At 40.2% G+C, this 15,271-nt stretch overlaps 1 protein-coding gene across 6 annotated transcripts in view; it reads left to right on the forward strand.

Moving 5' to 3' along the window:
- The first annotated feature begins 512 nt into the window (after positions 1-512).
- eps15l1b (epidermal growth factor receptor pathway substrate 15-like 1b) overlaps positions 513-15,271 on the forward strand; it is a 69,992-nt gene continuing 55,233 nt past the window's right edge. For 4 of the 6 annotated variants that reach the window (XM_060906313.1, XM_060906317.1, XM_060906316.1 and 1 more), the window contains exons 1-2: positions 513-601; positions 11,985-12,026. In XM_060906313.1, coding sequence (XP_060762296.1) covers positions 575-601; positions 11,985-12,026 — 69 coding nt within the window. In that variant the 5' untranslated portion in view covers positions 513-574. Of the gene's footprint in view, positions 602-11,378; positions 11,446-11,984; positions 12,027-15,271 lie in introns of those variants that run through there. The other 2 variants (XM_060906314.1, XM_060906315.1) reach the window with 2 other exon arrangements.

The following is a 15,271-nucleotide window of genomic DNA, read 5'->3' on the forward strand; positions in this document are numbered from 1 at the left end:
TTATGCAGAAATATAGAAAATTCTAAAGGATTCACAAACTTTCAAGCACCACTGTATATTGGACCTAGCTGCAGGAGATATAATCTGAGTAACAGTTGTTAAACTGGACGCAATAATGACAATATTTGAAAAATATGGCAAACAGCTGAGGGGACAGACTTGTCTCTTGGCCATGCTGTTAGAAAGGGCGTTGATGATGAAACTTCCTGTCATGTGACTTTTTGGTTTTTACTCTTCCTTTATCTGGGTAAGTGGGCTTCAGTGAGAGGGTTACTTGTACGTTGTGAGACATGGTTTAAATGTGTAATTATGATTACTTTAATTAAGTTAATAATGCAAATGAATGATTTCAACCTTAAATGACAAATAGTAATTTGACTATAGGAAAAGCAAAAACATTATTATTATTATTATTATTATTATTAATAGTAATGGTGTGATTTTTTTTGCGATTAAAAAAAACACGCATCTCAAAAAAAAAAAAGATCCTCCGATATGCAAATTTTTGGTGCGCGTTCACGAGGCGGAGGAGCAGAGCAGAGCAGTGCACGCGCATCGGGCAGAAGCCGGAAACATGGCGGCGCTCATGTCACTGACTCAGGTAACTCAGCGTTTTAAAGTTTGTTTTCTTCATTTTAAGCTTCACAAGAAAGGTTGAGTGACTTTAAACAAGCTTAGTGACGGTACACACCCCAAAGGGGCTGGTTGGTGGATGTGCAAAATGAAGTTTGCTCCATTTTCTGTGAGGAAAATGATAACAGGAGGCTAATTATAGCTAAAACCGACTGTGTTGTTCCTGTAGAGACCACAGCTGCAGCTCTGACAGGAAAACTGGTTCACGATCCAGGACAAGTGGAGTGTCTTTTCGCTTATGATATCAATTATAGATAGAAAAATATTGCTTAGAAATGCGTTTTTGTTTGTTTAGAAACTTGTAATAGTCTGTGTCCGTCTGTATTTGTAGGTGCGATCAAATCAACCGTGTCTCCTGGACGCCCACTTTATTCCTGACAGGTGTCTGTTACATAACCAGCTCTGTTTAATCTATACAACCTGAGTAAAATGTATTTACAGCTATTAGTGTCTTAATATAGGGATTAAATAATGACATACAGTGGTGCTTGAAAGTTTGTGAACCCTTTAGAATTTTCTATATTTCTGCATAAATATGACCTAAAACATCATCAGATTTTCACACAAGTCCTAAAAGTAGATAAAGAGAACCAAATGACACAAAAATATTATACTTGGTCATTTATTTATTAAGGAAAATGATCCAATATTACATATCTGTGAGTGGCAAAAGTATGTGAACCTCTAGGATTAGCAGTTAATTTGAAGGTGAAATAAGAGTCAGGTGTTTTCAATCAATGGGATGACAATCAGGTGTGAGTGGGCACCCTGTTTTATTTAAAGAACAGGGATCTATCAAAGTCTGATCTTCACAACGCATGTTTGTGGAAGTGTATCATGGCACGAACAAAGGAGATTTCTGAGGACCTCAGAAAAAGCGTTGTTGATGCTCACCAGGCTGGAAAAAGTTACAAAACCATCTCTAAAGAGTTTGGACTCCACTAATCCACAGTCAGACAGATTGTGTACAAATGGAGGAAATTCAAGGCCATTGTTACCCTCCCTAGGAGTGGTTGACCAACAAAGATCACTCCAAGAGCAAGGCGTGTAATAGTTGGCGAGGTCACAAAGGACCCCGGGGTAACTTCTACGCAACTGAAGGCCTCTCTCACATTGGCTAATGTTAACGTTCATGAGTCCACCGTGAGGAGAATACTGAACATCAATGGTGTGCATGGCAGGGTTGCAAGGAGAAAGCCACTGCTCTCCAAAAAGAACATTGCTGCTCGTCTGCAGTTTGCTAAAGATCACGTGGACAAGCCAGAAGGCTATTGGAAAAATGTTTTGTGGACGGATGAGACCAAATAGAATTTTTTGGTTTAAATGAGAAGCGTTATGTTTGGAGAAAGGAAAACACTGCATTCCAGCATAAGAACCTTATCCCATCTGTGAAACATGGTGGTGGTAGTATCATGGTTTGGGCCTGTTTTGCTGCGTCTGGGCCAGGACAGTTTGCCATCAATGATGGAACAATGAATTCTGAATTATACCAGCAAATTCTAAAGGAAAATATCAGGACATCTGTCCATGAACTGAATCTCAAGAGAAGGTGGGTCATGCAGCAATACAACAACCCTAAGCACACAAGTCGTTCTACCAAAGAATGGTTAACGAAGAATAAAGTTAATGTTTTGGAACGGCCAAGTCAAAGTCCTGACCTTAATCCAATGGAAATGTTGTGGAAGGACCTGAAGCGAGCAGTTCATGTGAGGAAACCCATCAACATCCCAGAGTTGAAGCTGTTCTGTACGGAGGAACGGGCTAAAATTCCTCCAAGCCGACGTGCAGGACTGATCAACAGTTACCGCAAACATTTAGTTGCAGTTATTGCTGCACAAGGGGGTCACACCAGATACTGAAAGCAAAGGTTCACATACTTTTGCCACTCACAGATATGTAATATTGGATTATTTTCCTCAATAAATAAATGACCAAGTATAATTTTGTCTCATTTGTTTAACTGGGTTCTCTTTATCTACTTTTAGGACTTGTGTGAAAATCTGATGATGTTTTAGGTCATATTTATGCAGAAATATCGAAAATTCTAAAGGGTTCACAAACTTTCAAGCACCACTGTATACGTCGAATGATAATATTTACACTACCGTTCAAAAGTTTGGGGGTCACTTTGAAATGTCCTTATTTTTGAAAGAAAAGCACTGTTCTTTTCAATGAAGATCACTTTAAACTAATCAGAAATGCACTCTATACATTGCTAATGTGGTAAATGACTATTCTAGCTGCAAATGTCTGGTTTTTGGTGCAATATCTCCATAGGTGTATAGAGGCCCATTTCCAGCAACTCTCACTCCAGTGTTCTAATGGTACAATGTGTTTGCTCATTGCCTCAGAAGGCTAATGGATGATTAGAAAACCCTTGTACAATCATGTTAGCACAGCTGAAAACAGTTGAGCTCTTTAGAGAAGCTATAAAACTGACCTTCCTTTGAGCAGATTGAGTTTCTGGAGCATCACATTTGTGGGGTCGATTAAATGCTCAAAATGGCCAGAAAAATGTCTTGACTATATTTTCTATTCATTTTACAACTTATGGTGGTAAATAAAAGTGTGACTTTTCATGGAAAACACAAAATTGTCTGGGTGACCCCAAACTTTTGAACGGTAGTGTAAACATACTAATCGAATTTCCAGAGAAGTTAGGGTGTTTCCCAAAATGCAATTAAAACAAAAATCTGTGATTTTGTTTATTCATGTGAACCTTTTATTTAACTGACACAACTACAAAGAAAATATTTTCAATAGTTTTACGAGATTAAATTAGATTGAACTTTATTGATCCCTTTGGGCAGGTCCCCTCAGGGAAATTAAAATTCCAGTAGCATCATTTACAGGATAAATAGAGAAAAAAACTTCTCATCTAATCTCATTATCTGTAGCCGCTTTATCCTGTTCTACAGGGTTGCAGGCAAGCTGGAGCCTATCCCAGCTGACTACGGGCGAAAGGCGGGGTACACCCTGGACAAGTCGCCAGGTCATCACAGGGCTGACACATAGACAACCATTCACACTCACACTCACACCTACGGTCAATTTAGAGTCCCCAGTTAACCTAACCTGCATGTCTTTGGACGAAACCCACGGGGAGAACATGCAAACTCTGCACAGAAAGGCCCTCGTCGGCCACGGGGCTCGAACCCGGACCTTCTTGCCGTGAGGCGACAGCGCTAACCACTACACTACCGTGCCGCCAGAAAAAACTTCTAGATAAATAAATTAGGTATTTGCATATACAAATCTAAATAAGAATAAGATATGGGGAAAGGGCCAACGGAAGAGGTATTGCACATTGTCCAGTATTGTTTATTGTCAGGCTAGGCTACTGCTCCTTCCCGTCCTCTGTCCTCCTGTTACCCCTCCTCTCCCCCAGAGAGGAGTTGTACAGTCTGATGGCGTGAGGGACAAAGGAGTTTTTAAGTCTGTTAGTCCTGCACTTGGGAAGGAGCATTCTGTCACTGAACAGGCTCCTCTGGTTGCTGATGACAGTGTGCCGAGGGTCACTGGCATCGTCCATGACGTTCAGTATTTTGTCCATAGTCGTCGTCTTTGCCACCGTCACCAGAGAGTCCAGCTTCGTGCCGACCACAGAGCGGTCCAGCCTGGATGTGTCCTCCTTGGATGTGCTGCCCCTCAGCACACCACGGTGTAAAACAGGACACTGGTGACCACAGACTGATAGAACATCCACAGGAGTTTCCTGCAGATGTTAAAGGACTGCAGCCTCCTCAGGAACTACAGCCTGCTCTGTCCCTTCCTGTACAGGTGGTTGGTATTGTAAGTCCAGTCCAGCTTGCTGTCCAGCCACAGCCCGAGGTACTTGTAGGAATCCACAGCCTCCACCTCGGCTCCCTCGATCAGAACTGGTCGTGATCTTGTTCTGGACCTCCCAACTAACCAACTTAATTGTATTTTGTAAATATAAATGAAGTTAGAATTTGATGCCAGGAATACACTCAAAAAAAGTTGGGACAGAGGCAAAATAAAACTGAAAAGTTTACAGGATATTTAAGTAAAACCATTCTGGAAGATTCCACAATAAGCAGGTTAATTAGTAACAGGAGAGGGGGTCATGATTGGGTGTAAAAGCAGCACCACCAAAGGCTCACCCCATGTCCGAAATTGCTCCCTACTCACTATATAGTGAGGACGCCATTTTGTACTGCTGTCCGAAACCTTAGTGAGGATTATTTACACTCTATATAGTGCACTCAAAGTATCCCACAGTGCATCACAAAAAGTAGTGGTCAAGTCAAATCAAGTTTATTTTTATAGCGCTTTTAACAATCAACATTGTCGCAACGCAGCTTTACAGAATTTGAATGACTTAAAGTGCTGATGACACGAACATGACTCTATGCAATTTCTTAAATAAACTATACAACATGGCAAACGTTAGATTTCTGTTATAATTACGTGAAAAGAAGCTGTTGTTACGCAAATATCCAACTTTTAATTGCACAGCGCAAGAAAACTGGGTCCGTGGCTCGCGGCCATGTTGTGACGTCAGCGGGAGAACGCGCTGCGGTTCACTGGCTGTTCTACTCTGGTTCTACTCAATGGAAATGGCGCATGAAAACGCCGGTGAACTCTCTAGTGCTAGCTCTTCCTCTTCTGGGAGTCTAGAATTGTGTTGATCTCTTCCAAATAGAATCTATGATAGCCTACCCTCTTTACCCTTTGCCTCTCGTTGCTAGGCGGCAGTTACATGAAAGCCGCAAGCTTTCACAAGCAAATACATGACTGATATCACGCCGACTTTATGATTACATTTATGATTATCATGTAGAATCTATACCTCTACGTACCTTTATCTTATGTCGTTTCACAACACATGTTCTGACAGGAGGACTGTCTTTGGATCCGGCATAGCTACTAGTAGACCCCCTCCGGAATACTGGCAGTGTTGCCAGATTGGGAGGAATCCCGCCCAGTTGGGCGGTTTCAAGTGCATTTTGGTGGGTTTTGAACATATTTTGGGCTGGAAAACTTCAGCAGTATCTGGCAACACATACTGCTGACGTTTTCCAGCCCAAAATATGTTCAAAATGCACTTGAAACCGCTCAACTGGGTGGGAAACCTCCCAATCTGGCAACACTGTGTAGGCACTGCTGATGGTAGTAACACACGTTTCTGCTGAACTGAACACCCAAGAGATTCTTTTAAGCTGGGAAGGGTGTCAAAACAATCCAAATCGAAGTGTTCAGAGCACAGGACGGATGTTGGTGAGGGCTCCCACTTGTCACGAGTGCGCCTGACTTGCTTCACCCACTTCGCATGCAGCTCGGGATCTCTGGGAAACTTGAATAAACTTACCCCATCCTTGTGGGTTTTGGAGCAAAAGCCGGCAACACAACGCGAACGCATAATAACTTTTTATATATATATATATATATATATATATATATATATATATATACTAATAATGACAAACTGAACACCTGTCGCATCAACAACAAACTGGTAAGTTAGGAGGAAGGTTCTTTCGCTGACGTCATATAGCTCCTCCTCCTCTTTCGTCTCCTGGATGCTGCAGCCTAAGGTATTAGGCAGAGACCCGTCCACCCGTAAATTTGACGGGCGATTGCCGATTTCAACGGGCAAGTATACACACAGACGGATACTGAAACGGACGATAATGCCGAAAATTTTCGCACATGAATACTCCCACATGTCATCCGATAAATCCAGTTATGTTCCACCCACACACGGACTGGCCATCGGGAGTAGCGGGAGTTTTCCCGGTGGGCTGGTGGTTCAGCGTGGGCCGGCGGAGAAAAAAAAAAAACAGTTGCGCGCTGGCCTTTAATATGATAAGCAATGTTAACAGTTTCTTTAACAAACTGTTAACATTGCTTATTACAGTTGCGCACTGGCCTTTAATATGATAAGCAATGTTAACAGTTTGTTAAAGAAACTGTTAACATTGCTTATCATATTAAAGGCCAGCGCGCAACTTTTTTTTTTTTTTTTTTTTCTCCGCTGGCCCACACTGAACCACCGGCCCACTGGGAAAACTCCCGCTACTCCCGATGGCCAGTCCGTGTGTGGTTCCGCCATCATTTACAAATCGTAAGAAACACAGTTTAATACGAAAAATACTGAAAACTTGAAATGAAAAATCAGAATATTTCATCGTTTCCGCCATTTTGGCCCGCACTGAATCTTGTAACATGCGGACTGAATAAATCGCGAATTCTGATTGGTCGAAAATTGCCAAACACCCTGCGTTGTAGTTTCCTCTTTCTTGGCGGGAGAACCGCATTTTTTTTTGCTGACTCACTCTTCTGGATCAAGATGAATCCCAACAAACGCCCCAAATTGAATGTGACAAAAACTGATTCGTTTTTCCACAAAAAGACAGAAAAGGTATGTGTGATACATTGATTAACAAGGGGGTTTCATTGGGGTATGGTAAAATAGAATACTGTTGGTTTTTTTTTTTAATTAAATACTGTAACTAGATCAAAAGATTATATACAATTCATTGTTGTTTATTTTCTTTTCACTTTTGTTACCAAATCAAACACCATACATACATCTGATACATTCAGGAGTGAAACTGAAAAAAATACAAAGTAAAAATATGCAATATTTCTGATCAAAAATTACACGCCATTTCACCCTGAAAATGTCCTAGAATGCAGGAAATGAAGTCTAAATTTCAAAAATTTTCTGGGGGGGCATGCCCCCAGACCCCCCTAGAGGGACTTCGGGCCTGCAGCGCTCGTCTTCGCACCTGCGGCGCTTATCAGGATTATATAAAATATTATTTTTGACTGGTAAATTTCTTTTTCTGCCTAATACCCTACTGCAGCCCCGTCAAATTTGCCCAAATAGCCGCGTTTTTTATCATAACTTGTAAAATAGGCACCTTCGTGAATTAATATATGAATCATCAGGAATTACTTATGTTATAAAACATCACCAAAGATGTCAAAAACGTGTCATCAGCACTTTAAAACATGAGCTAATTTTATCCCTAATCTATCTCCAATGAGCAAGGCTGTGGCAAGGAAAAACTCCCTCAGATGACATGAGGAAGAAACCTCGAGGGGAACCAGACTCAAAAGGGAACCCATCCTCATTTGGGCAACATGATTATAACATTAACAGTTTTAACATGAAGTCAGTTTCATTGATGTTATGACTCTTCACTGATGGAAACTTGAGTACAAAACTGTTCATGACAACTGCAGTCCTAAAGTTAGCAAGTCAACTGTAGTCCTCTGCCTTAAAAGCATTATTGTAAGTGTCCAGAGCGTCTTCCAAGTGTGACTTTCAGCAGTCCATATGGGGCCGTCCTCCACAGGAGCGATGTGATGAGACTCCGACCAGACATAGGGCATCAGGATGGATCAGATAGGTCAGAGAAGCAGAATAGAGGTCAGAATCTTATACGACCGATGGTCACTAACCAAAGCAATATATCCCGTTGTGCTGAAAGAAATCAAATTTAAAAGTCTCGAATTTGATTTAATAAAAGGCAGCGGCAAAGAAGAAAGTATTCAGCCTTGATTTAAAAAAAACAAAACTGAAAGATGCAGGTATTTTGTATTGATTTAATGTAGGAAATACGCTCAGTATAACTGGGACAGAGGCAAAATAAAACTGAAAAGTTTACAGCATATTTAAGTAACATCATTCTGGAAGATTCCACAATAAGCAGGTTAATTGGTAACAGGTGAGGGGATCATGATTGGGTGTAAAAGCAGCACCACCAAAGGCTCACCCTGTATCCGAAATCGCTCACTACTCACTATATAGGGCACTATATAGTGAGGACGCCATTTTGTAGTGCTGTCCGAAACCTTAGTGAGGATTATTTACACCCTATATAGTGCACTCAAAGTATCCCACAATGCATCACAAAAAGTAGTGTACAGCCAGTGGTCACTAACCAAAGCAATATATCTCATCTTGCATTGTGGTCATGCTGAAAAATCAAATTAAAAGTCTCAAATTTCATTTAATAAAAGGCAGCGACAAAGAAGAAAGTATTCAGCCTTGATTTAAAAAAAAAACCTGAAAGATACAGGTACTTTGTATTGATTAATGTGGGAAATACGCTCAGTATAATATATATTTATCACAAAAATACATGTATTTTATTATTTTGAAAACCCACCAGCCAACTGATCTGGCACGTTTTAATTGTGCGACAGTAACGATGTAAATACCAGCGTGACAGACTAGTATCCGAAAGTGTTTTTTTTTCTTTTCTTCATTTTACCAATGAGCTCACTATTTAGTCCTCTATATAGTAATTCCCGATGTAGGGAGTAGTGAACGAGTGACTGATTTCGGACACAGGGTCAGTCTTTGCAAACAAGGATGGGTTGTGGCTCACACCTTTGTGCCAAAATTCGTGAGAGAATTGTTAGTTAATTCAAGAAGAACGTTTCTGAATGCAAGATTGCAGAGAATTTAGGTCTTTCAGGATCTATAGTTTATAATATTGTGAAAAGATTCAGGGAATTCAGAGACATCTCAGTGCGTCAAGGGCAAAGTCGGAAACCACTGTTGAATCGAGCCCTCAGGCTGCACTACTTGAGAAACCATCATGCAGATGTGACATATATCCACGCGGGCTCAGGAAGACTTCAGACAATTGTCGTTCAACGCAGTCCGCCACTGTATCCAGAAATGCGACCTGACTCTGTATTACGCAAGGACGAAGTCGTTCATCAATTCTGTGCAGAAACGCTGCTGATTTTTCTGGGCCTGAACTCCTCTTAGATGGATCGAAAGACAGTGGAAACGTGCTGTGCTTAGATGAGTCCACGTTTCAGGTTCTTTTCATTACGTTCATTATGTCTTATATTGAATATTGTTAGTTTTTTCTTTTTTATCAGACATCTAATTTTTTAGGTTTGTTTACCTGACATGTTTCGACGTACGACTGTCGTCTTCCTCAGAGTGTCACCGGATGTTATTGGTGACGCATCTTTTATCAGCTGATGTTTCCGAAGGCGTGGCCTTCCTGTCTGGATTGACAGGTCGGTCACGCCTTCTACTGTCAGTTCGTCCCCTGCAAGATGGCACTCCAGGTATGGGAGAGCATGTATGCTCCCTCATCTCGGTTGATGGTCCTCGGACTTCGCTTACGGATCTCTGTGGCCTCCCTGATCCAGCGCTGATGTTTATTATCTTCTGTGCGGATGACTCTGGCATTCCCCCAGTCCATAATATGATATGATTTAATATGGACTGGGGGAATGCCAGAGTCATCCGCACAGAAGATAATAAACATCAGCGCTGGATCAGGGAGGCCACAGAGATCCGTAAGCGAAGTCCGAGGACCATCAACCGAGATGAGGGAACATACATGCTCTCCCATACCTGGAGTGCCATCTTGCAGGGGACGAACTGACAGTAGAAGGCGTGACCGACCTGTCAATCCAGACAGGAAGGCCACGCCTTCGGAAACATCAGCTGATAAAAGATGTCACCAATAACATCCGGTGACACTCTGAGGAAGACGACAGTCGTACGTCGAAACATGTCAGGTAAACAAACCTAAAAAATTAGATGTCTGATAAAAAAGAAAAAACTAACAACACATTTCAGGTTGTTTTCAGGAAAACTGGACATCGAGTTCTCAGTGCCAATGGTGAACACGACCATCCAGTTTATCAGAGAAAGGTGCAAAAGCCAGCATGTGTAATGGTATGAGGGGCATCAGTGCCCACTGTACGGGTGAGGTGCATGTGTGTGAAGGTACCATTGATGCAGAGGCATATATTGAGATTTTAGAGAGACGTACTGTATGTTGCCATCAAGGCAGCTTCTCTTCTTGGGAAGTCCATGCTTATTTCAGTAGGACAGTGCCAAGCTTCATTCTGCATGGGCTACAACAGCGTGGCTTTGGAGACATAGAGTGCATGTGCTTGACTGGCCTGCTGCCAATCCAGATGTGCCATACATTCTCAATAGGAGACACATCATGAAGAGGAGAATCAGACAACGGCGACCACGGACTGTTGAGCAGCTGAAGTCTTGCGTCAAGCAAGAATGGACAAAAATTCGGGTTGCAAAACTGCAACAATTAGTATCCTCAGATACCATATGATTCAAGTGTTATTATAAGGAAGGTGATGTAATACAATGGTAATAACGCTTCTGTCCCAACTTGTGTGTGTGTTTTTGTTGCAGGCATCAAATTCTAATCTCATTTATATTTACAGTGTACAATGAAGTTGGTCAGTAAAATGATTAATCTTTTCTTTGTACCTTTATCAGTTTAAATAAAGGTTCACGTGAATTAACAAATCACAGATTTTTGTTTTTATCGCGTTTAGGAAAATATCCCAACTTTTGTGGAAATGAGGTTTGTATGTCTGACATGCTAAACTCCATTAAAAACAACAAGAAGCAGGTTTATTTTACTTCAGTTCTACAACAGACATATTGTTAAAGCCAGAGGTGACAATAGCGACAACATGAAGAAAAAACTTGAGACGCAAAAGGAAATCCATCGTCTTCTGGGTGGCACCAGAGACAGCTTATAAATCATTACTCTTCCACAATTATACTACATTCTATAACATCAAGGTATAAAGTTAGTATGAGTATAGTATTTATGATTACAGCAGCAGTTCTTGGTGTCATCTACAGCATGCAGATGAGCTTACCCACTGAATCATGCTTGAAATTTAAACTGTCTTTGGGAAATGCACATCTTTACGGTATCCATGTGGACCCATCAACAGCAGCAGATCACACATGCAGAAGAATAACTTGGGCAGGTTAGAAGGGCGAAGGGGACACGGCAAAGATGACAGTCGAATGAAAAGGTTTTTTTTTTGTTTGTTTGAATATTAAATATTCTTCAATTTGCTTAATGCCATTTTTTATGTTTGTGTTTTATGCTAAAATTTGTTGTCTTTTCATTTTTACATGTTTTATTTTTCACTGTATCTTGTTCTTTTAACTTAACACAACTTTTGTTATAGATTTGGTAATAAAAACTAGCGATATCATAAACTGACATTTCGACATCAGAGTAAAATAGTGTTTTAAGAGTCAATTCAAGTTTTTATAAAGTCCCAAGAAAGTGCATCAAGTAAAAACCTTACTCCAATCTGATTCTGTCCGTGCTAAGGTTTTTACTTAATGCACTCTCTTGGGGCGTCATAAAAACTTGAACTGACTCTTAATCACTTACTGAAACACTGTTCATTTTACTCTGATGATGTCCGTGACATCGAAATGTCAGTTTATGATCTCGCTAGTTTTTATTATTAAATCTTGTTCATTTTAATGACCACACACCTTCTTTTTCATCTTATTGTATAATAATGTTAGAGTAATGTTTATTCTTTTATTTATATAGATATCAAATGGAAACCCAGCGTATGAAACCTTCTACAGACAGGTAACGTGGTATTGCTCATATGTCTTTATAAACTTTATGACCAGTGAACGTAATCACATTATATTCATTATTGTGGGGCTTTTTTGTTTGTTTTTTTTAAGGTCTGTAAAATATTTTCATTTTTGGTGATAACCAGAGTTTAAAATGTTTAAAAACTGTTTGAAATAGAGGTCTGTGCGGGACAGAATTTTCAGTCCAGCTCCCGCATTGTGCAGTCCCGCTCCCGCAAAGAATTATGATTTTCAGTCCCGCTCCCACCTGCCATATTTTGTCCCGCTCCCGCCCGCAAATCCCGCATGATGCAGACGTTCGCGTTATTTCTCACGAAAGTTCTTGTCATTGGCTTGGGGAATTAAACATGCTGAGCTTAGCTGAGTTCTCCACTGACCGATCCTTCATTTATTGTAAGTTTATTGTTTAGACTCTGACATTCTGCTGACACATTCCAAGTGAGCGCTGCATGCGCTCATGATTGACAGCTCTCGCTTTGCGCACTCGCACTCCCACTTCCGAGTCTGTGGCGTTATTATTCCAACCGCGATTTCATTCTCCTCTCATATGAAGTGCTGCGCAACCACAACCAGCTCCTCAGATTATACACTGTCTATTTCTAGCTTTAAATTGAACAATCTGTGCGATACACAGTCCTTTTTAATACTAGTTAATACTTTTTAATACTTAGGACTAATACTCTTGACTTTTTAACGGTAAATGTACCTCTTTTTAAAGCAGCACTTACTTCTGAAGCACTGTGAGCTTCACTAGAGGAGCTCTGCTCTTCTGCCATGATCGAAGATCTCAAACACGGAAGAGCGGAAAGGAATCGGAAACGTACGCGAGATTAGACCACATCCGCAAATTTAGGCATCTTAAAATGTTTTTATTAATGCCAAATAAAATATCCAGCACAAATTAATAATTTATAAATTTTATTTTAAACACGTTTTTAGTTAGCGGGACTGCAGCTTATCACCTCTCCCGCCCGCGCCCACATTGTGCACTCCCGCCCGCGCCCGCAATGAGCTTTCAAAATTTGTCCCGCGCCGCACTGCTTTGCGTCGGGTCCCGCGGGACTCCCGCGGGAGTGCAGGGCTCTAGTTTGAAAGATGTACAAAAGAGAAATATTGTAGTTCAAGAAAGCGTGTCATTTCCAGAGGGGAGAAAAAAAAAACATGTTTATTATTATAGCAGTGGCTACAATTATTGCCACCTTTTCAGGTTTACCAATAAAAAAAAATTGTAACAAAAATTTACAAAGGTGAGTTTCAGTTACAACAGTTGTTAATTGGTTAATTAATCAACCGGAAGACCCGCCCTCACCCTTTGAGCTTGTCGTCTGAGCTCATTACCTGAGATGGAATTTTTTTCAGCACAGTCAGCAATTTCAGGAAAACCAGGATGTTATCATCGCAGGTAAACATGGTGGAAAGATCATGGACATGTTTTTACTGATCAAAATCACCGATATTTCATGATCTCCTTGTCGAAACCTACTTTGTTTCTTACTCTTTCATTTGACAGTTGCCATTTTATATCTAAACGCACGTTTGAGAAGTCACGTGTGTGAGGTGCTGATAATAATGATCACTTTGACCGGTGTCCACCATTATCGACACCCTGTGGAATTAAGTGACATTTACAACTATTATGGATCGATCTTTGTGTAACGTTGTTAAAGTCGATGAAGTACTTTAAAAAAAAAAAAAGTGCTGTGATTTAGAATATTTTTTTCTGATTCATGACAGAATGTAATGTTTATAGAATATTTGGAATCCTGTTGCAATAAATGGAATTGGACCAGAATTAAATTCCTAGCATATAAAAAAATTACATGCTTGAAATATTCAGATTTTTTTCTGTTCCATTCAGAAAATATTTTTTTTGCAGTTTGTTGTGAATATCTGCCACATATTACAATGCCAGTAGACATTTTGTATTTTTAGATGTAAAAATATTAAGTTTTGGTTCGAAGAATGACATGCGACCTTTGACCTGGATTTTCATGTGGTTACCAGGTCAACTGCCTGTTGACATTTATTGGTAAACTACAAAACTAGAAATTAATACAAACTAGAAAAGCACTCGGAAAGCGGAGACCTCCGCCAAGAATCCTTTAAAAAAATCCGGGATCCAGAAGGTGATCCGGATCACCGCCAGAATTTAATGGATTGTTACTTGTGCCCAGTCTCACACCTGGAAAAATTTTCAGAGCAATCCGTTCATAACTTTTTCCGTAATGTTGCTAGCAGACAAACCAACAAACAAACAAACCAACGCTACCGAAAACATAACCTCCTTGGCGGAGGTAACAACAACGAATGATTAACAAAATGTGATCTATGAAAATACTTAGAAAGTGGAACAAAAAGATTTTCTGGCAGGTTAAACATTATCAGTTCATTTGTTTACAAACATTAGAATTACTTCATTACGTAAGCACCGATATCGAGATATTTATATAAAAGATATTTTGTACTAAATATAAGTCTATGTAAAACAAATTTAAAATAAAAACTTCTGTCAACTTAATACCACATACCTATTTATTTATTAATTTATTTTTAAAATAAATAATCATCTGGGTGTTTAACTGTGGAGAAAGGTGTCAATACTTGTGGAACGGTGTCACGTGATCTGATATGCTACAGTGGTGCTTGGAAGTTTGTGAACCCTTTAGAATTTTCTATATTTCTGCATAAATATGACCTAAAACATCACCAGATTTTCACACAAGTCCTAAAAGTAGATAAAGAGAACCCAGTTAAACAAATGAGACCAAAATATTATACTTGGTCATTTATTTATTGAGGAAAATGATCCAATATTACATATCTGTGAGTGGCAAAAGTATGTGAACCTTTGCTTTCAGTATCTGGTGTGACCCCCTTGTGCAGCAATAACTGCAACTAAACGTTTGGGGTAACTGTTGATCAGTCCTGCACACCGGCTTGGAGGAATTTTAGCCCATTCCTCCGTACAGAACAGCTTCAACTCTGGGATGTTGGTGGGTTTCCTCACATGAACCGCTCGCTTCAGGTCCTTCCACAACATTTCGATTGGATTAAGGTCAGGACTTTGACTTGGCCGTTCCAAAACATTAACTTTATTCTTCTTTAAGCATTCTTTGGTAGAACGACTTGTGTGCTTAGGGTCGTTGTCTTGCTGCATGACCCACCTTCTCTTGAGATTCAGTTCATGGACAGATGTCCTGACATATTTTCCTTTAGAATTCGCTGGTGTAATTC

Source organism: Neoarius graeffei, chromosome 23 (assembly GCF_027579695.1).
Source record: "Neoarius graeffei isolate fNeoGra1 chromosome 23, fNeoGra1.pri, whole genome shotgun sequence".
In the NCBI taxonomy this organism is placed as follows: Eukaryota; Metazoa; Chordata; class Actinopteri; order Siluriformes; family Ariidae; genus Neoarius; species Neoarius graeffei.